The sequence below is a fragment of the Crinia signifera genome, chromosome 5 (assembly GCF_055691185.1).
Source record: "Crinia signifera chromosome 5, ASM5569118v1, whole genome shotgun sequence".
Taxonomy (NCBI): domain Eukaryota; kingdom Metazoa; phylum Chordata; class Amphibia; order Anura; family Myobatrachidae; genus Crinia; species Crinia signifera.
This window is the reverse complement of record NC_139221.1, coordinates 22,421,634-22,446,867: the sequence shown is the minus strand read 5'-3', so window position 1 is coordinate 22,446,867 and position 25,234 is coordinate 22,421,634. Positions and strand designations below refer to the sequence as shown.

The 25,234-nt window shown below is 47.2% G+C and overlaps 1 protein-coding gene across 1 annotated transcript; it reads right to left on the bottom strand.

Annotated features, from left to right (window-relative positions):
• Nucleotides 1–1,879: 1,879 nt before the first annotated feature.
• TBC1D31 (TBC1 domain family member 31) lies at nucleotides 1,880–25,095 on the bottom strand. The gene is made up of 21 exons (XM_083186757.1): nucleotides 24,477–25,095; nucleotides 23,766–23,912; nucleotides 23,523–23,638; nucleotides 23,095–23,273; nucleotides 21,039–21,190; nucleotides 18,470–18,629; nucleotides 18,100–18,300; nucleotides 17,817–18,008; nucleotides 16,128–16,207; nucleotides 15,192–15,338; nucleotides 13,573–13,706; nucleotides 13,196–13,329; nucleotides 12,661–12,840; nucleotides 11,408–11,640; nucleotides 11,065–11,217; nucleotides 10,490–10,718; nucleotides 8,462–8,596; nucleotides 7,111–7,305; nucleotides 6,546–6,699; nucleotides 4,202–4,327; nucleotides 1,880–2,131 (listed from the first exon to the last, which is right to left on the bottom strand). The coding sequence occupies exons 1-21, from the start codon at nucleotides 24,551–24,553 to the stop codon at nucleotides 1,989–1,991; spliced, it is 3,267 nt and encodes a 1,088-aa protein (XP_083042883.1). The 5' UTR covers nucleotides 24,554–25,095; the 3' UTR covers nucleotides 1,880–1,988.
• Nucleotides 25,096–25,234: the final 139 nt, after the last annotated feature.

The window sequence follows — 25,234 nt, the reverse complement described above, 5'->3', positions numbered from 1 at the left end:
AATACGACCGTATCTCACACAAGACACTACCAAATCTCTTATCCATGCACTCATTATATCCCACATTGATTATTGCAATAGTCTCCTAACTGGTCTTCCCAAGAACAGACTCTCACCACTGCAATCCAGGTGCAAACCTTCATTTTGCGACGTGCAAGCAGCATTACTGGTCACTGGAGACACTGAACAGGTGATCTTTGTCCTTGGTTACTGCGCCTATGGTGATATATGGTTTATATCTGGATGTTTCTACCAGAAAGAACTAAACCTCTACTTGAGTAGACGAGTGTATGTGACTGGGGGATGTCGGAATTGGATGGGACATTAGTGTTTGCATTTCTCACTACAGGAAAATTGTACAATGTACGTCAGATGTCTGCAGAATGGGGGACGTGGTCCTGCTGGGGAGGGACTGGATGGAAGACAGGTATTACCACAAGCCAGAAGAGATAAGGATAAGCCTCCAGTATGAGAGCATACATGGTCAGGATCAGTCTTAGATATTTTACCTTTAACAATGACTGCAAGATACTTTGTGGGGATTACCACTTTGGTGATCAGTCACCTGTATCCCACAGATAAGATATTGCTGCCACCTACTGGACACCACAGGTTACTGTAGCACATGTGCGATTTTTAATGAAAATGTGTGGTTTTTAGTAATGATAATGTGCGATTTTTTTAGACATGGAAATGTGTGGTATTTAGTAAGAAAAATAAAACAGCTTGGGGTCCCCCTCCTGAGCATAACCAGCCCCGGGCTCATTTAGCCGGTCCTGGTTTTAAAAATACAAGGCACAAAATGTGTAGGGGTCCTCTGTATATAAGAAACAAGCACCAGGCTCTTGGATCGGTCCTGGTTGCAAAATACGGGGGACAAAAAACTGGGTGTCCCCGTGTCGAGCTTCCAACAACCAACGGTGTCATGCCACAGCCGGGAGACACTTTTTTATACAAGGTCCCCCGGCCATACTATGCGCACCATGGCTGGTCGGTCCTGGAGGGGTTCCGTGGGGGGACTCGGGGAGTCATAACCCCCCATTAAAGGGGGGTCCCCGTCCAGGGCTGAAGGCCAGGGCTGTCCCCGGCATCCCAGGGTGGTGGACACTGGGCTCATAAGTGTGAAATTATAATAAAATAATTGTATTTTACAGTACAACAGAAGGCCTCCTCCGCATGCCATGCAGGTCATTAACGGGCCCTCTGAGACTTGTAGTTCACCTGTACAGAAAATAATAAATAAAGACGCACACACCAAGAAAAGTACAGGTTTATTACATTCATTTTACACCAATATACATTACCTTTCCTCGCTCCCATGCAGGTCCTCCGCCACACCCTCACTGACAGCGTGGTGAGCCGGGTAGTCTCGCACTGACAGCGGAGACTCTCGCTATCCTCTGGGGAAGTCGCTCAGCCCTGATTGGCTGTAGGCGTCTCCATGGAGACACTTACAGCCAGTCAGGACTAAACAGCTTCAGGTCCAAGAGCCTTGTGCTGGTTTCTTAAATATAGGGGACCCTTACACATTTTGTCCCGTATTTTTTAAACCAGGACGGTTGGTCATTTGTTTAGCGATTTTTGGTAACGTTTACCAAAAATCACACCCTATTACATTTGCGAGTTGTATACTTTATAATGGGAAAACATCTGGATGCGAATTGAAGTGTTACCAAAACTCCAGAGATCAAAATGTGCAAATTTCGCGCCATTTTTACCATTCGCATCCTATTACATGTGCAATTTTCGGAAAACATGCGATTTTCTCTGATTTTGACCAAAATTCGCACCCTATTATATTTCTCCCATTATATTTTTATATACTTGTAGGAATACTTAATTATCTCATCAGAAAAATAATACGGACACGCGATTTTGTGATAAAACGTTTTATTGATACTATATACATTTATACATGATATAACTTGCTGAATGTCACACTAGCAGAGAGTAATGACAGATATATAGCCTCTGTAAGGGGACAGTCGCTAGGTCCATTGTGTGTCTGTCATATGAGAGGTCTGCTGCTGTTTCCGAGCCTGTGACGCCAGCCTCTGCCTGAGCCCCTGCACCTCCGACATGAGCGCTCGCTCCTTGCGTTCCAAATCCCCTCTTCCCCGATCTAAGGAGACTGCGGAACAGACAGGGAAGATGCACAGAATGAGTGCACGCAGCATAAAGTGGAACACAGATATCAGAAAAAGCAATATGGAAGTTACAGCGAGAAACCATGCAACCAGCCGACTCCTACGGGTTACATGGAATAGCACTGAGGTAACTGGGCCTTTAGTCGTGTGCCAGTCTGTGACTTTATGCTATGTATGTGACTTTATCAGCCCTTCCCTGATGCACAGCTGCGTGTATGACTGTTCTGGGGATAAGACGCCCACTATGAGGGGTGCCGGACGGGTTCCCGACAGTCAGTTACCCGACTGTCAAATCGCCGACAGCCGGGTGCCCGACGGCCACCCGCTATTTTCCCTCATGGGGGTCCACGACCCCCATAGAGGGAGAATACAATAGGTGGCTCACGTAGCGAGCCACCGTGCCCGCAGTGTGGCGAGCCCGCAAGGGGCTTTTTTGCACTCGCCATGATGTCTGACTCCGGCCAGTCGGGATCCCGACGTCAGGAGATGCCAATGTTTCCTCAGAGTGTGGCCACCACTGTGACTGTGGCCCTCGATGAGAGAAAAGGGCCAGCAATTGATGGCACCGCGACTGATTGTGGTGATGTAAGATCCCAAGTTTGTAACCTCAGTCACGGTCCTGGCATCGCGGTTACTGTACGGAGACGTCTCCTGCCTGTCTCTCCTTCACATCGGACAGAAACTCAATGCTGCTTGCAAGTACATCCCTGAATCAGGCCCATAGCACACGTGTCCTGATTGTTAATACTCAGAGATGCCGCACAGATCAGACGCAGGGCGGAGCAGGGAGGTAACGGAGGTGGTTATGCAGACGTCAGTGTCACTGAAAGGGGCTGCGTCTAAAGACCCACAACCACTCACACAGGATACCATACGGAGACAGAAGCTGCACATGGCATAAGGTACGATGGTGGGAGCGATGGTTCCCGTTAGGACACTGCAGGTGGCCGTCTGTGTATGACTTGGCCCTCTGGCTCAGTCAGTCCTAAATACTGTGGTAAGACTGATCTCTCTCTCAGTTCTGCAAGTCCCTAACACAAGTACTGTACCACTAGGGTGTGGTATGGGGCTCCGACAGGGGGGATCCCGATGGTCAGTATCCCGACTTTGGAATGCCCACTGCCGGCGCTCCAACAGGGGGGGCAAGAGCAAAGAAGCCCCTTGCAGGCTCTGTGTTGTCGTGGACCCCCACAAGGGAGAATAGCCTCTGTGAGTAGGGATCCACCCTATCGGAGTGTCATCCGGTACCCTACCACACATCCTCCAGAATACACCTACAGAAAGCCATCAGCCATAGACCTTCTTACATCACTAACCTCATCTCCGATACACTCACCCCCTCTCATAGGTTTACATTTTATTAGGGGGTGCACTGTCAAAGGGGTGTGTCTAACACTCAACATGTCCTAACACTCAACGTGCGCACACCTATGCCCCCTCTTATATTCACCACTCCTCTACACACGGTCACCTCTCCCTCTCCCACCACCAGTGTCTGATCAGCAGCTCCCTACAGCCAACAAGTCTTTACAAAACTACCCCCTAAACCGAGCGTACCCCGCAATGACTTACACACCAGTCGTTGTCACAATATCCACTCTCTGAGCTCCGCTCACTCCTAATGTCTCACCTCTGCCCCGATGCCACTAGATTGTCAGCTTTTGTGATCAGTTTTCCCCGCCCACTCTGCTCTGTACATCCCCCTTTCCTGTGTGCCGCTATATAAATCATCCCCCTTAGTCGGCATTTACAGCCAAGCAATAGAACAACGTAAATGCAAATATATAAATAACTTCTATATGTAATTATATGATATGGCTTCCGCTCGCCAGCCTCTCTTACATACGTGGTCATACTTTGTGCATGTCTTAATGGAGAACTGTACGCTCCCAAACGTCTGGTACTGTGAGCAGATCACTAGGTAACCTATGGCTCCAAAAACAACCGCTTCCCCTCACATGGTGCGCCATGCTTCGTACACTATTCTATAATCCCTATTCTATTCCACCTAGCGACCATATCCTGTCCGGGGTCACAGTCAGGCCACCACTTACAGTGAGCGGAGGAACTTGAGGAGGAGACGTCATTTAAACAAACATTCTGCGGCTTGTTCTGGCCGGCTCTGTCCATCGGCGCGGGACTTCTGTCTGGGGAACGGAGGTTCAGGTCACGGAGCCTTTCTGTATAAGATAAACACATAGTCACTGGTATGGAGCCTGCATTATGGCAACGGTTACCCAGAAAGGTACATGGCGTGGGGATGAAATAGGAGGACATTTTAAATCTATGACTTGCCAGTGTTTTATATTATAATGTGTAAGGGTCGAGAAGGAAGATCCGGGACCCCCAGAGTATGAAGCGTATTTATAGTATGAATGAACCAGAGGATTATTTAATATGTAGGTCTCCAGACTGCTGGCAATGACTCTACATACAGTGCATCTGGAAATTATTCACAGCGCTACACTTTTTTCCACATTTTGTTATGTTACAATAAATTCAACCCCCCCCCCCCCGCAAAATTCCACACACAATACCCCATAATGATTACGTTGAAAATAAAAAACTAAGAAATCACATGTACTGTACATAAGTATTCATAGCCTTTGCCATGAAGCTCAAAATTAATCTCAGGTGCCTTCTGTTTCCACCGATCATCCCTGAGATGTTCCTGCAGCTTCATTGGAGTCCACCTGTGGTAAATCCAGTTGATTGGACATGAATGGAAAGGCGCATCCCTGTCTATATAAGGTCCCACACTTGACATTCAGAGCACAAACCAAGGATGGAGTCAAAGGAATTTTCTGTAGACCACAGAGACAGGATTGTCCCGAGGCACAAATCTGGGGAAGGGTACAGAAAAATATCTGCTGCTTGAAGGTCCTAATTAACACAGTGGAATCCATCATCCGTAAATGGAAGAAGTTTGGAACCACCAGAACTCTTCCTAGAGCAGCTGGCCGTCCATCTAAATTGAGCGATTGGGGCAGAAGGGCCCTAGTCAGGGAGGTGGCCAAGAACACGATGGACACTCTGCCAGAGCTACAACTGTCATCTGTGGAGAGAGGAGAACCTTCCAGGAGGACAACCGTCTCTGCAGCAATCCACCACTCAGGCCTGTATGGTAGATTGGCCAGAGGGAAGCCATTCCTTAGTGAAAAGTATATGGCAGCCTGCCTGGAGTTCGCCAAAATGCACCTGAAGGACTCTCAGACCAAGAGAAACTAAATCCTCTGGTCTGATCAGACAAAGATTGAACTCTTTGGTGTGAATGCCAGGCGTCATGTTTGGAGGAAACTAGGCACCGCTCATCACCAGGCCAATACCATCCCTACAGTAAAGCATGGTGGTGGCAGCATCATGCTGTGGAGAGGTTTTTCAGCAGCAGGAACTGGGAGACTAGTCAGGATAGTGGGAATGATGAATGCAGCAATGTACAGAGACATCCTGGATGAAAACCTGCTCCAGAGTGGTCCTGACCTCAGACTAAGGGGACGGGTCATCTAAACATGACCCTAAGCACACAGCCAAGATATCAAAGGAGAGGCTTCTGGACAACTCTGTGAATGTCCTTAGTGGGCCAGCCAGAGCCTAGACTTGAATCCGATTGACCATCTCTGGACAGATCTGAAAATGTCTGTGCACCGACGCTTCCCATCCAACCTGATGGAGCTTGAGAGGTGCTGAAAAGAGGAATGGGTGAATTTGCCCAAAGATACCTGTGCCAAGCTTGTGGCATCATATTCAAATAGACCTGAGGCTGTAATTGCTGCCAAAGGTGCATCAACAAAGTACTGAGCAAAGGCTGTGAATACTTATGCACATGTGATTTCTTAGTTTTTTTATTTTAAATAAATTTGCAAAAATCTCCCAAAAAACTTTTTGGGATATTGCGTGAAGAATTTTGAGGGGAAAAAATAAATGTATTCTGTTTTAGAATAAAGCTGTAACAGAACAAAATGTGGAAAAAAAGTGAAGCGCTGTGAATCATTTAACCCATTTGTATTCTATATACATGAAAGAGGGGAGTGTACAAGAGATCCTGCACATGCTGACGTACAAAGATTTTTCCTAACGCTTTACATGCACAGAGGGCGCACACAAAAATAGTGAATTTGCTGGGGGCGTAGATTGCGAGTTTGGAGTTGAGTGACTTGGGGGAAAATGTCTGGCACTGAGCCCTTTACGATACATTTTCTGAAGTGATCCCAAATGATGGCCTTTCTAGATGTCCCTTCTAGAACTCTAACAATATATAATAAGACCAATGTAGTCACCCCGCTACTGTGTCTGTCTATAACAGAGTTGTATGGGAACATTAAACTTTAAAGAATAAATATAGTTAGGAGAAATAAGTGTCAATTTACTGAACCACCAGCTGCTATAAAAGGTACAAACCAAAATCTTCATCTTCAGACTCCTGCAGGACGTCCTCCGGCTGCACCTCCTGGACCATTGGGGCAATCAGCAGCTTTCTCCGCTCTGCTTCTGTGGATTCCCTCGCAGCCTGTTCTGCTTCCAGCTGGGCCTGTCTGCCGGACACCTCTGCCCACTAATAAGAGGAAGAGCACAGAGAGGATCAGTGAGCCACGCGGTGCCACGCCAGTCAGGGGACGGTAATCCCAGTATGCATCAGCCAGTCCCCGCCAGTCTGTTCTATTGCCGCTGCCCAGATCCCACACTGACCCTGCAATGTTCTTCAGCCATCCACTGCACGCACAACATCACTCTCCACTGCCCACCCTCGATGCCTCTCTGCTGTTCCCCACGTCCACCCATCCCTTGAAGTCTGCTCCCTCTCTGCTGTACCCCATGCCCCGCAATTCCACCCATCCCCCCCAAACCGCTGATGCCACTCTTGTTTCCTAAGCAGGCTAAAGCGGCTGGGCAGGAAAGAGCCAGCAGTGGTATATGACTCGGCCTCATAAGAATCAGCCCCAATCTATGTCCGGTGGTTCCTTGCCTTTCTGGTTTCCAGCTCTTTAATGACATCACACAGCTGCTTCTCCTGCTCCTTAATCCCCTCCGTCAGCTTCACCATTTCTTGGTAACATTTCCCGCGCTGCGCGTCATCCTGTGTATGTTTGTGAAGGGTCTGCAGCTTCCACTCGGTCTCTGAGCACAGACGGTCAGCTTTGGCCAGGCTCTCTTCCAGCAGCTACAAGGAAAGAAATGGTATCACTGTAGAGAAGAGACAGCTGCAGCAGCACACCAGGTCGGAGGTTGCACCTGCCTGCGGACTCTGGGTCCTAGAGCACAGCAGGTATGCACAGAAAGGAGACCAAGCAGAGTCAATTTAATCCCTTTTCTCTGAACCCATACGGGAGGGGGTTTTGAGGGTACTGTAAACCTTGAGGTGTAGAGGCTCAGACTCTACAGCTGTGGATCTGAGCAGGCATTGGTGACCTTCTCAGATGGGAACATGCCAGTACGTATCTTTGATGTCCATGAAGACATTATGCCTGTACGGTTTACGACCAACATCAAGAACGCCATTTTGAACCTGTCCACATGAACTGAAAGGACGGAAACGTAGCAGGACACAGACACTGGCAAGGCCTAGTCTAAGAGGTGGATTACAGAATTCCGGGAGGAGAAGACCTTAAAGTCCTTCATTGACCTGAAGAGCCGCTGACCATCTGCCTCACATACAAATTGGGAAAACGCCTTGCTGAGCCTCGTAACACCAGATGTCCACTGGTCCAGATGATGTTGCCTATAATTTTTCTTTTGTATCCTAGAAAATTATTTATGGAATCTGGTTGGTTGCTATGGGCAACATCATCTATCTTGTACATTTACCCCTTAGACCTGCATGACAAGTCTATCGTCCACAGAAAGCGGTTATTGGGGTGGTGGTGCTTTGGGTGCCGGATGGGGTCCCGACAGTCGGAATCCCAACAGGCATTTACCCGACTTCGGCATCCCGACTGTCAAAACACCGACAGCCAGGTTCCCACGGTCACCTGCTATTTTCCCTCGTGGGGGTCTACGACCCCCATAGAGGGAGAATAGAATAGGTGGCGAGCACAGCGTACCCATAAGGGGCTTTGTTGCGCTTACCATGCTGTCTGGGTCTGGCTAGTTGGGATCCCGACGTCGGGCTAATGACTGTCGGGATCCTACAGCTGCGGGATTGCCTAGGACAATCACCAAGTAATACACGAGACTGTGCCTATTGCTGCATATATACCTATACATACTGCATATATACCTATACATACTGCATATATACCTATGGGAAATATAACCTTTGTTACAATCCTTTTTTTAAAAAAAGGTTTTGAATCAAACCCAAGACCAAAACCCCCAACCTTCTGGTCTCGGAGGTCGGCCTCTGATTCCATTAGTCTCCAGAACATTTGCTCTTCCAGGTCGGCCTTCCTCCGGTTGGCGTCAATGTCTCCTTTTACTTCCTGTGTCTCCGCTTCCAGCTCTTTAGCCAATTGCTGGGAAATAAAAGTCAGATCATAAACTTGCAGAGCGAAACTGGTGGACAAAGAAGTGACACATGATCGCATCACAGGGAATACAGCATTCCAGGGGGAAGTGGAATAAAGACACAATTATTCCCCTTAGAGTCACCAGCGGGGTGTATCTTGTCACCCTGCAGCCACCGCGTTAGAGGAATGCCAGCCTCTAAACAACAACAGAGAACAAAAATAACGTGGGGCGCTTGGGTGAGACAAGAATGAATAACAAATTTATTAAAAAACACATATACACAACATTACATGCATATATGCACTCTCAAATATTACAGTGTCAATTGGACACTAATTATAACCACTGTATATGAGCACTGGTGAATTGCACCTTTCCCTTTTAGGGTGGGAAGGGAGTAAAGGTGAAATTAGTTTCAATCCATTGATCCTTTAGACACAATGTCCTTTCTCCTTTTCAGGATAAAAAAAGTTCACAAAGGTGAAAAAGGGGGCCGGTGTGCACACTTATTTAACTTCAACATTAGCGCCTCACTTAGTAATGAAGTGGTAGTCTCAAAGTGGAGACAGGACTTCTGTTACTGGGATGGAAGTAAGTGTCCGTCCTGTCACCAGCAGTATTTCTTACCGCTCCTTGGTGTGGGCAACGGTCAAGTTGGTACACAGGGGGATCTGTGTTGTAGTGTCTGCTATCTCCGTATCGCTCGGCTGTCTCCAAGTCAGATGGTACGTGCAGCCGGCTGTGTCTCCCGGCAAGTACCTGGTTGAGAAAGCCGCCCAGTGTGCGGCGAAAACGCGTTCCCAAGAGACACCTGGATCACTTGCTCCTGCTACCCGTCCATCACCGACTACATAGCCGGAAGATTGACTCCAATAGCCGCAGGCCTCTCCTCCCACTGCAGACGCTGTGGCAGAGCGTCACGTGTGTGAACAACATCAGGAGAGAAAGCCGCGGCGAGGAGACGGCACTTGCCGGGAGACACAGCCGGCTGCACGTACCATCTGACTTGGAGACAGCCGAGCGATACGGAGATAGCAGACGCTACAACACAGATCCCCCTGTGTACCAACGTGACCGTTGCCCACACCAAGGAGCGGTAAAAAATGCTGGTGACAGGACGGACACTGTTACTTCCATCCCAGTAACAGAAGTCCTGTCTCCACTTTGAGACTACCACTTCATTACTAAGTGAGGCGCTAATGTTGAAGTTAAATAAGTGTGCACACCGGCCCCCTTTTTCACCTTTGTGAACTTTTTTTATCCTGAAAAGGAGAAAGGACATTGTGTCTAAAGGAACAATGGATTGAAACTAATTTCACCTTTACTCCTAAAAGGGAAAGGTGCAATTCACCAGTGCTCATATACAGTGGTTATAATTAGTGTCCAATTGACACTGTAGTATTTTAGAGTGCATATATGTATGGAATGTTGTGTATATGTGTTTTTTAATAAATTTGTTATTCATTCTTGTCTCACCCAAGCGCCCCACGTTATTTTTATTCCCCTTAGAGTGTAAGCTTTAAGGCCAAGGCAGAATTACCAGTGTTGCACCGGGGCCTGGGGCAAAGAAGGGGCCTGCAGAAGAGGAGGGGGGGCCACATCTCTTCTACTTAACACTGGCTCTGAGAACCTCCGGTGTGAAAAACCCCACTTACAACCCCCAGCCTGCCCTCCTCTCCAGTCTGTAGTCCCCTTTCCCTTCCCTAAGCACTGACTTGTTCCTGTATTCTCCCCGACCCCTGCCCCCCGCTACCTGTCTTACTCAGCCTGACATGTGATATTAATACTACGATCCACCAATCCGATGCTATGGTACTAGTACCTATGTGGATCCTGTACAGAGCTGTGTACACTATTAAGCACCTTTTAGACAATACTTAATAATAATCAAGTTCTACCTGTTCAAAAAACCTTCTCTGGGCTTCCAGCTCCATCTGGCGGATTTCCACCTCTTGCACGACAGCCGCCTTCTCCCTTTCGCGCACACACGTCTTCCGCTCAATCGTGTCATCCAGGCGCCGGAGCTCCATCTTGCGCTGATCCTGCTGATATTTCATGAAGCGTCTTCTTGCAGCATCTAGAAGCTGAAGTTCTTTTATTTTCAGCTCCCGTTTCACACTTGCCAGCCTGGGAAGACGAGTATAGATCAGTCATGTGACATGCTACACTGGTCATGTGACATTCTACATCGGTCATGCGACATCCTACAACGGCCAAGTGTCATCCGGCAACTCTACACTACTCTGAGGAGCCCTTAAGATCCGCTGGGATGCCCAAGTTCGCCTGCGATGTGTAGTGCAAAAACAAAAACAATCACCCCCAAAAAAACAATCACCGCCCAAAAATAAATCACCTCCCAAAAATAAATCACCTCCCAAAAATAATCACCTCCCAAAAATAATCACCTCCCAAAAATAATCACCTCCCAAAAATAATCACCTCCCAAAAATAATCACCTCCCAAAAATAATCACCTCTGCCTCTGCTGCAGCAGCTTCTGTTCCTCCTCCATTAGAAGCTGCCGTCTCTGCTGTTCTGCCACCTGGAGAAGATCCTGTTGCTGGTACCAGGCCTCATCTTCTGCTCTGCGCTTTAATGCCTCAGCTTCCATTTCATGGGTAATTTGTCTGTAGGTAACAAAGGGTAGGCGCCAGAAGAATGGATTAAAAAGAAATAATAAACGATCGACCTGTTGGGTTATCTGACAAAATGGCTGCCTCCGGCGTGTATGGGCAAGGAGCATTTTGTTTATTTAAAACAAAGGTGCAAATCACAGCAGCGCCATATATAAAAGTGTGCAAGCGGTTTCTCACATACCTCTCCCGTAAGTACTCCAATTCCTCCTGCCGGATTCTCCCCCTCTCCTGGCTCTGATAATCCACAATAAACTTGGGGTACTTGTTGAATATGGGATACTGTTCCTTTGTAAGAGGTGCGAACTGGCTGAGGAGGCGCTCGGGGTGGATACTGGCTGGGGTGGAATCCATGAGATGGTACGCTTCTTTTATCATTGCGTTGATATCGAGATTGTTACGGTGATGGAAAAAATACTAAGAAATACAAAAATAATAATAACATTAAAAAAAAAAACAACAACAGATAAAACGGAGAAAAATCATTACGTTACGTATGGGAAACATTTCAATGTAATAAACAACTGTGACTTTGAAACAACTTTATTAGTTTTTCACTACAGAAACCAAAGTTATGGCTGCAGTTCTAGGACAATTGTATGGATAATTGGGTCGACACATATTGGGTTGGCATGCATCGGGTCGACCAATGAAGGTCGATATGGTTTAGGTCTACACATGGTTTAGGTCTACACAGGGTTGGAAGGTTGACACAAGCATTAGGTCTTAAACTAGAAAGTCAACAGCCAAAAGGTCGACATGTGTTTTTCACATTTTCGTCCCGAATGTCGACATAGTTGACATGGGCACAGTCAAAGTGTAACGCGTCTGCTCACCATGCTCAGCACACTATTTTATTCACCCGCCACACTGTAGTGGATGGTAGGGCATGAAATACCACCTGTAGGCACGTCGGCTCAAAAAAAAACCCTCATGTCGACCAAATGCTTGTGTTGACATTCCAACCCGTCGCCCTATTTTATGTGTCGACTCATGTCGACCTAATGACCGTGTCCCCAATTGTATCTACTACTGCTATTGTTGTCATGACGTCAGCGGCTGGTAGGTCAGACGGTTCCAGAGCAAGCCCCCGCCGCTGTGTTTTACCTACATGCTCTTGTTGTCATTACACACTGTATGCTAAATATAATAGGGCGAGAGAATCAGAAAGTGGGAGATTTTGGGAGCGTTTTTCCATATATTTTTTTTTAAAAGTGGCAATTATTTACAGGGCAAAATCTACCTGGTTTTTCAGTGTAAATGATTGCCGCTTTAAAAAAAAAAAAAAATGGGAAAACTCACTTTCTGATTCTCGCACCCTACTACATTTGGTCCAATGTATACAAGGTGTTACAGCGTGCGATACCGCGGGCTGGGGATTTATTTCTGTCCTTTCCAGATTTCAAATTAGAATGATAAAAATAAAAAAAGGTTTACCTGAAAGTCTTCCTTCTGGCTGCAGTGCAGCAGCGGGGAGCGCGAGCACAGGATATACGCCGCCACCACCATCAGCAGGAAGGACGGGTGGTTGGAAAACACGTTATCAAACAGCTTCAGCCATTCTTCCCTCGTTAACACCTCCGAAAAGAGGGTTTCCAGCAGCGGCCAGGCATAAATCTGCAGAACAGAAGAGTCATCACCGTCCAGGAACCTGTCCCACGCACAGGAGGTAATAATACACCCAGGAGCGCTGGCTGTTATGTAGACCAATAGGACACACTCAGGGGCAACTACTAAAGCTTCTAAAAGATAAAAAGTGGGATGTTGTCAATAGCAACCGGCAGACTGCGTCTGCCTCTGTATGTATCCTACAAATGCCCGACACCTTTATTTGTACACTTTAGTTTTGCGTTTTGACATACCCCACCCATAGCTACACATAAGCCTGCATCTTTATAATGCATTGTCCCCAGCTCGGAATCAGCCCGACAACGTTTCCTAAAGTTCCACGAGTACATGCTGTACCGGTTACCTGGGAAGTGACATCATAGCTGACGAAATGCTGGAGAAGTTCCTTGTCGTGATGCGCCAAAACATTCTCCACCATGCTCAGAATGTTGATTGGAGGATTGGGAAAATACTCGAACCAATGCTGACACCAGTTGGCTACAAGAAGGGTTAACAAACCGTGTGATGTGGTCACGACAGAACTTACAGCTTCTGATCTCATTATACCAAGACATTTTATTATAATTAAGGCCAATTATCAGAGGTCGATTACTAGGACTTGAGATTCAGACGTGAGTCACAGAAATGGCTATATACCCGCTGGATCGGGGCACTACAAGTTCCGACTTTTGGAGGCTAAAACAAATAGAAGACAAATAATTCTGCGCATGCAGAACTTACTGATCACCGTGGCCACAACTTCAAAGCAGACGAGCTGATTGTTCTGGAAAAGTTTCACGAAAGGAAACGCCAACAGAGGTAGGTACTTTGTCTCTCCAAATATGGCGGACCAGTGAGCCAAGGCGGACAGCGTCCTAGAGACCAGAGACATTAATACAGGGATGACTGTGATCAGCGCTCACATTACAACATAAAGTACTGCTCACTACACAACGTATTTGTATCACTGCAAACTGACCGTAAGATGCAACTGGACGTAAAGCCAATAATAAAACATAGAGGACGGGTATTCAAGCCCCTGCTCTTCCTGGTCTGTCCTCCTATCCTTCTAGTCATTCGTCCAAACTCTCTGTCTCCCACCACCGGTCAGTGCTCCCGACCGCAAGATTCTGTCATTGGTCCCCTTCCTCTCACCCTCCCTCGTGTCTCTTCCTGGATATCCCAGCGCTTTCTTAAACGTTCCATGTCAGAGACTAAGCTTATGGTTGGGCCTAGGCCCACTTCTGTTTTTTGACCAGGATGTGATGTTAGGTGAGGGCGGAAGTTGTTAGATGCCCACACAGCAGTTTTTTTATTTTATCTGTAATTTATGTAGGTGTAGGTTATATTATTTTATTGCCTCTGCATTGTACCGTCTCAACGCTTTTGGGCACGGTGGCTCGCTTTGCTCACCACTAGATTTATATTCCCCCTCCAGGTAGATGTGGACTCAGTGCATGATGGGAAAACAGAAGTGGTGCTAGCCGCAACCCTGAGCCGATTGTCTCCTCCTGTAACCACATACTTTCAGGCCTTCCTCTCCCCTCTTCCACCTTCCTCAGTGCTGCATCTGAACTCATCTTCCTATCCCATCATTCTGAACTAACCTCCCCATCTCCGGCTCCCTTTCCACCACAGAATCCAGTTTAAAATCCACTAACATTCAGAGCAGGTCATCTCTGGCCTCATCTGAATCCACACCCTCTCTATCCGATTTCTGGTCACCCTGCCTCCTTGCCGATTATCTCATTCCACTCCTGCATCCAACAATAGAGTAATAATATAAACAATTAGGGCAGTGATCACTGACACATTTTAAAAGCTCCACAGATGGAGCTAATTAGCTCACTTGTGATTCTGTGAGGAGACCTGCAAAACATGCACTGTTGGTAGGACTAGGGTTGGCTACCCCAGAATTAAGGAGCCCATAGACGCTCCATTTTCGCCGGCTCCGTTTTGTACTAGGTATACATCGTATCGGATCGCAGTGCATGCCCAAAGCATGCTCAAGGCATGCGATCCAATACGATGTGTACTTTAAAAGTACAAAACGGACCGGCAAAACGGACCGTGTATGGGGGGCTTTAGGGTTACCCAGACTTCCCAATGCAATTCTGTTATAATAGGAAAATACCTACTAATGGATGGGAACATGGGCTGAAAAGGTAAAATGTGCTCCGCAAACTCACTGGGGTTATGTGACTGAATCTATACAGAACATTTCTGTTACAGATAAGTCTTGTACAGCCCTAAGTATTTCAGCTGATACCAATGGGTGAAACGCGTCGGGTGAGTAGCGGAGCAGATATATCGAGAAAATGTTGCTAATTGTCATATTGATGAATACAGCATGTGGTTACCTCTGTAGGACCCTCAAAAGCTTCCGACTTTTGATAGGGTATTCCTGGTGGAGCAGGAGGTACTGGGGGTGAGTGCCCTTGTCCGTGAGGCTGCTGAAGGCCGCATGGTTCTCCGGCAGCTGAAGCAGGGTGCGCCATATAAACATTCTGCAGGGAAAAATTAAATTGCAACTTTTTATCTGGAACCAGGGTCATTTAGTGACATAATGTACACTTGGCATGACGGACCGGTGGCTACAAGTATATATTTCCAAAGCCTAATCGAAGATATAGCATATTCTGCAAGTAGTAAATAGATAATTGTCTGTATTTCCCTGACAAGCGACGGGGTTCTGTGATTTAGGGCTGATACACATGGAGAACACTTCCTGACCCACGTAATACCAGATATTATACAGATCACCGATTATGGGGGGTATTCAATTCTGGGCCCCAACTGTCAGTACGTTCTGACAGTCTGGACCCTCGCCGGTTTATTGGCAGCCAGGAATCAATGTCCTGCCTGTCGATCGGCGAAAAGGGGGAATGTCTGCGAAACGGGCCAGCATTGCATAGGCGCCCACTGCTATTTCACCAGTCGGAAATAGTGGCTGGGATTAAACAACCCCCTTAATCTATTTATATCTCTTGAGTAATGACGGAATGCACATCCCTAGTGTTATCTAAGTCTATACAGCAGCCCCGAATTATATCAGCAACTCTACAGTCATTATAATAGCAATAAATCAACAAGCACAAGGAACAGGTCAGATGTCAGACCTTTATTAGATAAAGAGGGGCTTTGATCCCCACAATCTCCCCACAGCAATAAGATTGGGTCACCCAGCTCCGGACACTGTATAATTGCTTCCGGGGGACATGGGGAATGTAACAGAATAATGTTCCCAGACACCGCACTAACGCACCTTAATGAAGAAGCACAACGCGTGTGTTTACCTGTATTTTGCCGGATATTCGCCAAAACCTTTGAGTAAGGCTTGAAGGCGTTGCTTGTTCAGCCCACCCGGTAATTCATTCTGCATAAAGCACAAACATACGGCTATTAATGATGTCACCAAAAATAGGTCACATGGGTAAAAGTACAACACACACAAACAAATCAACACAAATATTAGTCTAATTAAGGCAATAAATCCAACGTTGGTGGGGAGTAACGGGAAAAGCAGACTATTCATGACATCACTTCCTGTTGACATCAACCTCCTGTCCAGAGGTTGTTGACCTGTCCAGAGGCTGTTGACGTGTATAGAGGGGCAGATGTATTAAGCCTGGCGAAGAGATGAAGTGGAAGGAGATAACGCAACAGACAAATCAGCTGTGTTCGAAATATGACAGTTAAGAGTTGATTGGCTGGTGCGTTATCTCCTTCCACTTTATCTCTTCACCAGGCTTAGTACATCTGCCCCTGAGTGTCACATGAAAATGGCGGGAAAAGCAATAAACAACAACTTTCAGCCAAAAAACGTTGGAACACACTATGGAACGCATAGGACTTCCAGTCCCGGCGTTCTACAGTATTGTACAGGGTATTTAAAGCAAGCTTGTGGCACTTGTTAGTCACACACGCTTCTGATGAAGGACTGAGGTCTGAAACCCGATAAGAATTGGTGTGGACTTAAACCGCCGGCATCCATTCCCCATCATCGGTCATTGTTTATTCCACTGTGGATAGCACCTTGATCCGGACATTGTGTTCTGTCCACATTCCATCTGATGCGGATCGGTGATGTGGATATGGGAGTTATTGCCTTTCCGGCACAAAGACCATTTTATATGTGATTTAATCATGTTTACATTGGGAGTGCATTCATCCAAAAGGTCTCTGCACCAGATATTTCTCTGCCAATACAAACCGATCATGGTTCAAGGGCAGGGGGCGAGGGGGGGGGGGGTTGCCAGTCTTTCTTTCAGATATACCCCACTAATGGTGAAAAACAAGCCTTGTGGTTTCACGGAACTCCTCTCCCTCTTTTAGTGGTGAAGGAAAGAATTTCACTTACATACAGAACATTGGAGGACTAGTTCACCCGATTAAAAAAATGAGAAGGGTGATTATTATCGCATCTTATATATAAAGAGGTCATGGTTGTGGCATCAGCGCCAATGTGTGGATCTTTCTTGTGCTGTAATCTGAAGGTCCTGAGATACCTTCATTAGACATATACAGGCAGCAGATTCCACATGTAAAGGGTTATTCTGTTTGATTCGCAAGGCTGGGAATTCACAGCCTTGTGAGTCCACCAGACACCGCCCTGCGAATGCCGATACACACGCCCCACCCCCTCGCACGCCGCCTTGCTTGCACGGATTACGAATGGATGTTTTACATACACATCCATTCGCAGGCTGTGGGGGGAACACCCACATCATTCGATGGTCACCGACCATCGAGTGATGTCGAAGGCTCACGCACTTCTATGGGTACTCCGTGGACAATCGTAAGGAAGTACGCTAATTGAATCTGGCCCTAAAAAGGCCATTGTAGAAATAAAGAGCCAAAAATAGTAAGAGACACACAACCTGCCCCCGGCCATAACCTCACCCACTCAGCCCCAACTACAGCATTTACTGAGAGAGTAACAATGTTACACTGCGTTTTGCGATACAGATAAGCAGTGAACGTACCTCCTTATTATCCGAGGCGCTACTCCCGTCCGGCCGTAACATTCTAGTCTTAACAATCTCTTCTTTCGATTTCCAAGGCCGACATGCCCGGCCTGCTGCTACTTTAACCCTCTCACTGCTTGTCCCAGACTTGTTCGCTGTAGAGTCCTTGTCTTTGGTTAGATCCACTACTTTTACAAGTGGTGGAGGGGGCTGCGATATAAAACAATACACGTATCAGCCAAGCGAGAGCTGTGGGAAACGACAAGATGGCCCAGGTAGGCCTAAGACAGAGGCATCTCACCTTATTGATTTCTTTGGTACATGCCTGGACACTGTACAAGTTAATGCTGCCGTTCTCCATCACGCTGGCAATGTAACGGCCATTTGGGCTTACAGATGATGTCACTATGCCGTCATCATGGCTTCCGATGTCAAACACGAGCTTGCACGTCTGGATATTGATAAACCTCATAATTCCATCTTGACTGAGCACCCCAAGAACCTAAAGACAAACACATATAGAGCCTGATTCACATTGACTCACTAAGAAGCGTAAATTCAATGCTTAGCGAGCATCTCCGCCGCACAGCAAAAGGATGTTTAGCATATGCTATATATGTTGGCTTCTGTATTTAACACAGCATCATCATAAGAGGCGGCCAAGCACTGACCTGGCTGGAACCACCATCAAAGTTGTCGGGGAGAAACTCCAGCTGGCGCACACTGCGCACCACTGCAGGCATCTGGATGATTCGGAACAGCTGCTTGGAGCCAAGGCACCACAGATGCAGGTTGTTCGATTTCCCACCAGCTGCCAACATCCTCCCATCCCTGCAACAGAAACACACAGTGCAGGGGTTAGTTCCCAAACAAATCAGAGCAGGCTCATTGGACAGTACACAGACAACGGAATCCAGTGGTATGAACGCAAGTGCACGGAGCCAGCTCACAGGCCAAACGGATGGAATAGGTTCCGTGCTGATGGAACAGGTGTGAATTTGGAAAGTTTTCTGCTAAATTTGAAACAATAACAATCAGTTATGATGAAGAACCAACATTATATTTTTTCTGTGCAGGGTGAATATTGGCTGATTTTGCAAGTAGCCCACAGATGTTAGTCAACTTTACTTTCACACTGCAATTTAGATTGAAGTTGGACACACCCCACCCAAATCTGTCTCTGCGTATTACATCTGCACCACCAGCAGCGCAGCATTGTTTTGCTGAAGTGCACAGTTAATGGCTTGTCTTTTCCCCCAACTCTAAATAAGCCCCATAAGTGGGCGCTAAACGCTCCCCTTGGGCTACAACACAGCCAAAGTACCGCTGTATTTTCTTGCAGGGTAATCTGGGTGTGCCTGACACGATTTTACAAGATCCCATTAATTCTGATAATTAAACTTTACTTTTCTCTGTAAATTAATAATAAAAAAATCTGCTGCAATTAGTCCATATGATTGTGTGCTATGTTTTTGGTTAGCAAAGCATGCTGGGTGTTGTAGCTCAACAGCAACCGCTAACTGCAGTGCCAGATGCTTCCAGCAATTGGAAACATATGTAAACATCTGCCGGTATTTTGAATCAGACGTATCTAGGTGACTGAAATGGTGTGGATCATCTATTAGACCACACTAATAGGTCGACATGGGTCAAAGTCGACAGGTGTTTAGGTCGAAATGGGCCAAGGTCGACATGGGTTTTTCACTGTTTTTTTTTTTTACCCGAATGTCGACACAGTCGACATGGACACAGTAGGAGGTGAACCGCAGCCCCTCGCATCGCTCGCAATGCTTCGGGCACGGTGCGTCGCTACGCTCGGCACACTATTTTATTCTGCCACCACGCCCTAGTGGATAGTAGGGCATGAAATACCGCCTGTCGGCACGTCGGCTCAAAAAACAGTGAAAAACCAATGTCGACCTAACGACTGTCGACCTAAACCCATGTCGACCTTGGCCCACGTCGACCCAACGTGGTCGACCTAAGTGTGGTCTAATAGATGACGTTTCCAGACTGAACACCCCCAGCCCATCACTTAGCAGAGCAGCAGTCATCCCAGTTATCTGCATTTGCACCCATCCAATCCTTCAAGCAGGTGATTTATTCAGGCCCTCATCCACTAGTGCGATATGGCCACTTTTCATTCGATTCGAGCTTTCGGAACGAGGGATCGGATGAAAAACAGTTTTGCATTCATGCATTTTTCTCCGACTCCAATTCGAGTCGCAGATCGTCATGGCTGCCACGAATATTTATCGTATTCTCCATGATAGGGATTGGTATGCGAAAGGACCGCATACGGTGTATCAGATGCAGTCCAGTTGCCCTGGAGCTGCGAGGGGAGTGTTGGCGGGGTATCCCATGAGATATCTTGCACTAGTTGATTGCGGTAGTTGATTGCGGCCTTAAGGGCCCCCATACATTAGGCCGACTTGTCCTTAGGACAAGTCGGACCCAATTTTATTGTGAGCCGCCCGGCAGCTCCCCAGGCGGTGAACGCAGATTGGCCATTCTCGGATTGGCTGAGAGCTCTCAGAGAAGGTCAGTCATTTGACAGGCTATTTTAAAAATCGAATGCCCGCCACTGCACTGCCCGTCCCGCTGATATCTGCGTTCACCGCCCGGCCAGTTCAGGACTCACCGCCCGCTGCACGCCCCGGTGTCCCGCAGACCGCCTGCCCTCTCCTGCTTGCCTGGTCAGGTATATATGCAGGGAGGTCGGACGTGATCTTATGTGCTGACCGTCGGATCGGATAAGATGTCACACACCTGCGATTTTGGGCCAATTTCACCCGGCTATCGGCCAAAGTGCCGACATCGGCCCAAAATCGCATAATGTATGGGGGCCTTAAGACCTGATCGCTCATTTGCACAATGGCAGGTGACAGCGACTAGAGAGCAGAAGCCCGGACAGAAAGAAAACCCGCCCAGTGCAAGTCTGCGTGTGAATTGCAATGGATCGCTGTTCACCAGCAAATTCACAAACAGTTCACAAACCATCGAATGATTTTTCTTCTGACACTCTGTACGCATGCGCAGTCATCTGATATTTGCTTGAAGTCGGCATCAGACCCTGAAATCTGACTTTTCTCTTCATTTGCTCATCTCTAATGGTCCGTGTATGCAAGTCGCTGACAGTCACAAGATCTGACTGCATTGGGAACTGCGCGGAACTCAGAATCCGGCCACAGTCTACTCTCAAAATGTTCACCTTTGACAGATTCCCCGACCCGACTGTACCTGGTAATGGAAAACGCTTTATACTGGAACGCCGATCCATCCTCTGGTGCCGGCAGCTGGTATTTGCAGGAAAGGGTATCGCTCTCCCAAGCAAAGATGCTATTGTCCTTAAAGCAGCTCAGGATTGTGTTACTTAACGGAAGGAAGAATACCTACACAAGAGAAGCGAGAAGATGACACACACACAAAAGCCATTCTAGTGAACAGAATACTTTGGAGCGATTTTATCAACGAAGAGGACACATCAATGTTACTGTATTTCTTATCCAAATAATTTTAAGGAAAATAGACGACCCAATAAACTGTATACCAAAATACATAAAGAATAAACGCTATGAAATGTGTTCTAAGTATCAGCGGAATCATTCTACAGGCACCATTCAGCAGCTCGCTAGCCGGCTTTCCCCACCACTAAGCGCCAGTTCGTGGTAGCCCTGAACATGTGAATTTTTGTTTGAAGCCTACAGAGCTCTGGGTCTAATTCAGACCTGTTCCCACAGGTACGACTTCATCCCCATCCCCAATGGTGGTTAACGCAGGCGCATAGGCATTAATGCACATGTGCAAGCCCCGCAGCAAGCACCTTTGGCAAATTTTTCATTCGTTGGGGCGCTCGCTGCCTGACTGCCAGACATTGGGCGTTCCGGGGTGGGCACCCGGCGTTTCATGGGTGTGTCCACAAAAAAACAGTGGGAGCACTCTTGGTGGACCCCTGCCTGCTCGGGATGGACAGATGACATCAGCATCGCAGAACACTGGCCATCTAAAAAAGTACGGTAAATTGTAGCTTACTTTGATCAGAATCAGCTTTATTGGCCAGGTATACTTGTGTGGGAAACGGTCATCTGTCAGACCACACCTAGGTCGACAGTCATTAGGTCGACCCCGGAAGGTCGACTGGCCCCAAGGTCAACAGGGTTAAAGGTCGACAAGGGTCTAGGTCGACAAGGGTCTAGGTCGACAAGGGTTTAGGTCGACATGAGTTTTTCACTGTTTTTTCAGCCGACATGTGCTGACAGGGGGTATTTCATGCCCTACCATCCACTAGGGCGTGGTGGGAGAATAAAATAGTGTGCCCGAAGCATTGCGAGCGAAGCGAGCGATGCGAGGGGCTGCGGCTCAACTCCAACTGTGTCCATGTCGACATTCGGGTCAAAAACCAGTGAAAAACTCATGTCGACCTAAACCCATGTCGACCTTGGGGCCAGTCGACCTTCCGGGGTCGACCTAATGACTGTAGACCTAAGTCTGGTCAGACAGATGTACCGATTCCACTTGTGTATACTAGGAATTTGATTTGGATTGCTGTGCAACAGCCAGGCTGGTGACAGTTCAACAGTGACTGCACAGATATACATAACACATACAGGTATACCCTAATCTTGGGGGATTATAGAGGTAGTGAACATATATTTAGGGATGGCCATCAGTGCATTCGCCATCGATGGTGATTCTGCACCCAGCCATCGATAATAAGAAACTATGTGATGGATAACCATCTATAGTTTTAGCTATGGATGGTTATCCATTATCTTTGACTGAATGGCCCAAGGACCAATCAAAATGCTTCTGGTGTCAGGGGGCGGAGCTATGCTGGCAGATTGGGGGAGGGGGTTTACGTTATATGGTTTGTCTCATACTTCATTTATCGGTTCGTGCCATAGTGAATTCTGGGAATAATTCTGCAGGACTCCAATGTTCAATGCTAGAAGACTGCAGCTTAATAAAACCTAATGAGAAATATGTGGCACCTCTGGAACCATTGTCAGGTACCCTGTCAGGTTCACCATACTCTGCAGGCGGATTGGACATGGTTTCTGGGCTAAGCACGTTCTCTGCTGCTGAAATGTTGAGCGCACCTACTTTTTCCCTTTGTTTGATAACGGCTACTGTAATACCATTACCGATTACAAGTGAACTATGTAGGACTGACACTGTCCTTAAGTAATCGAGCCTGTAATAGTCTAGCATGGCATGAGTAAAATGACACCTCATCTCCCGATTATTATAACAATATAAAGACTGCTTTATGGTTTCACAGACGCCTGTTCCTTACCTTCTGTATTCCGACGGACTGACGAACATTCAGCTTTCGTTTCCTCTGGAAGGTGTCCAAGTCCCAGAGCTGGGCGGTGTCACTGGATGTGGTCACGGCGTATCTGCCGGAACCGTGTACAGAGATGGAGGTGACCGTGGACTCGTGTCCGCGCATCCAGCTCACCAGCTCCTTGTTGTCTAACAAATTCAGATGTAACCGTGTAAACATCGATGCGGACACAAAGTTCTGCGCAATTAACATAAGCTTTTATATTTATGCTTAGTTAGACACCTTTAAACAATGGCAGAACATGGACCTAGAGCAGGTGCACTGGCCCTGCCTCCTAAGAGCATGACATCATGCAGAGGGGGTGTGGCTGTTGGTAACGGGAAGTGCAACACTTCCTGGACCCAAGAGAATCGGGAAATGTGGAATAGGAGCTTTACCTGTATCAAAACACTTTATGGAATAATCAGCCAGAGCCACAAGGAATTCAGATTTCCTATGCAGACTAAAGGCCAGTGCTGTGCAGGCTTGCATCGTTCTCTGGACCAGATCGAACCTAGTGGGAAGAATGAAAATAAAACACATATTTGCTATTTATGGGCAGAGCACAGATAAGAAGATCTCAGCCCCTCCAATCCTATCTGGTAGATTTTAGCGTTACTGAATGCCCCTAAGCAACTCACCTGTTTCTGTTTAGGTTAAAATGATAAACATTGCCCAAGTGATCCCCAGCGAGGAAGCGATCTCCAGCACCGTCAAACACTACCTGTAAAAAGCGTGTGGTCCTGCCATGGGAACCGGCAACTCCGTGCATTAAATTCACTATAATCCTGCACAGAAACAAGAATACGCAATGGGTCATACACGTAATGATTAGGAGAGCTATACAATATCCTATAAGGGGAGTTACACAACATTCTATGCACAAGTGATAGCGATTTATTTAGAAACGTTTCTGTCTGCGGTTTTTCCTTACGTGTTCCATTAGGAAGGTGTGCGTGATGCAGAACTGTACTCTTACTGTAAATTATTATGGGTAGTAGTCGCCACCTTAAGGTGCGAGGAATATAGGAATATATGGTTCTGTTAAGCATCAGATTATTGTACATGTAATATACATAGGAGGCTTGGAATAGCATGAAGACATGGGACATGGGGAGGGGGGGGGTGTTTGGTACTCTGAGCATGCACAGGACCCGTTCTGTACATGTGCAAACATGTTTTTTATGTTAATCCCTGAAGAAAAATTTGCAAATATTTGCAATTAATGCGTAAAATATACTTCACAATACTAGATGGCACTACTGTCTATGTATAACAAGCACAGCCATAACAGACATCCAGGTGGGCGAAGCCGCAGGTGTTTTATATATATACCGGAGTTGACTACTTACCCATCAGCGGCGGTCGGGGCGGGCTTCCTGTGCCAGATCTTGCCAGTCTCCCGGCTGCCCAAGTCCAGGGTTTGCATGATGCCAGTTTACAGGTGAGGGCACTTAGATGTGTATGACCAGGATGGGAATACTGGTTCCAGTCTGTGCAATACTGGCAAAGTCCAGTGCAAATAAACACAATTAATGATGCATGTCTATGTATGTGAGTTGTGAGTAGTGCATAGCAATACCTGTGCTGTACTGTATATATTATGCAGATATGTGTATGTGCGTTGGATTGTCTAGCTAGGTTCCACTATAGTGTGTAGTGTCCTGTTAGTGTAACTTGCGTGTGTGAGTGTGGTGTGTGGCTGTGTGCAGCAGTTGTGGGCGTGTCTGCCGGGCTCTCGCTGGCTGCGCTGGAGGCGGAGCTGAGACAGCCCCGCCCCCTGCACACCTGTGTGTGAGTGAGTGGAGCCGCCGCCGGGACGCTCAGCGGGAACTTAAGACACTCCTCCTGAGCTAACTGTCGCCACATAACCACGCCCCCATACACTCTGGCCGCGCAGAGATATGGGTCATTTCTATTTCCCTCCTGCTGTAACCTGACCGTTATTAGACCATAGAGCAGGAGGAAGGAGTAGACAGTACGTCGCGTACAGACCGGGTCATACTCTTACGGCGCCATCTTTATTTATGGCAGTACGCCCTTGTGACGTTACACAGCAACGGGCTCCATGTGGTACCCATGGTAACTAATATTCCCCTGGGGATGGGTG

Bases quoted from the DNA above. Each gene is read 5' to 3' on its own strand.
- TBC1D31 (XM_083186757.1), bottom strand. From the start codon at position 24,553: ATGCAAACCCTGGACTTGGGCAGCCGGGAGACTGGCAAGATCTGGCAC. The intron at 23,274-23,522 runs GTAAAGCTCCTA...TGAATTTGTTAG, and splicing joins CATAAAGTGTTTTGATACAG to ACAACAAGGAGCTGGTGAGC. The intron at 6,700-7,110 runs GCAAGGAACCAC...TCCTCTTATTAG, and splicing joins AAGAGCTGGAAACCAGAAAG to TGGGCAGAGGTGTCCGGCAG.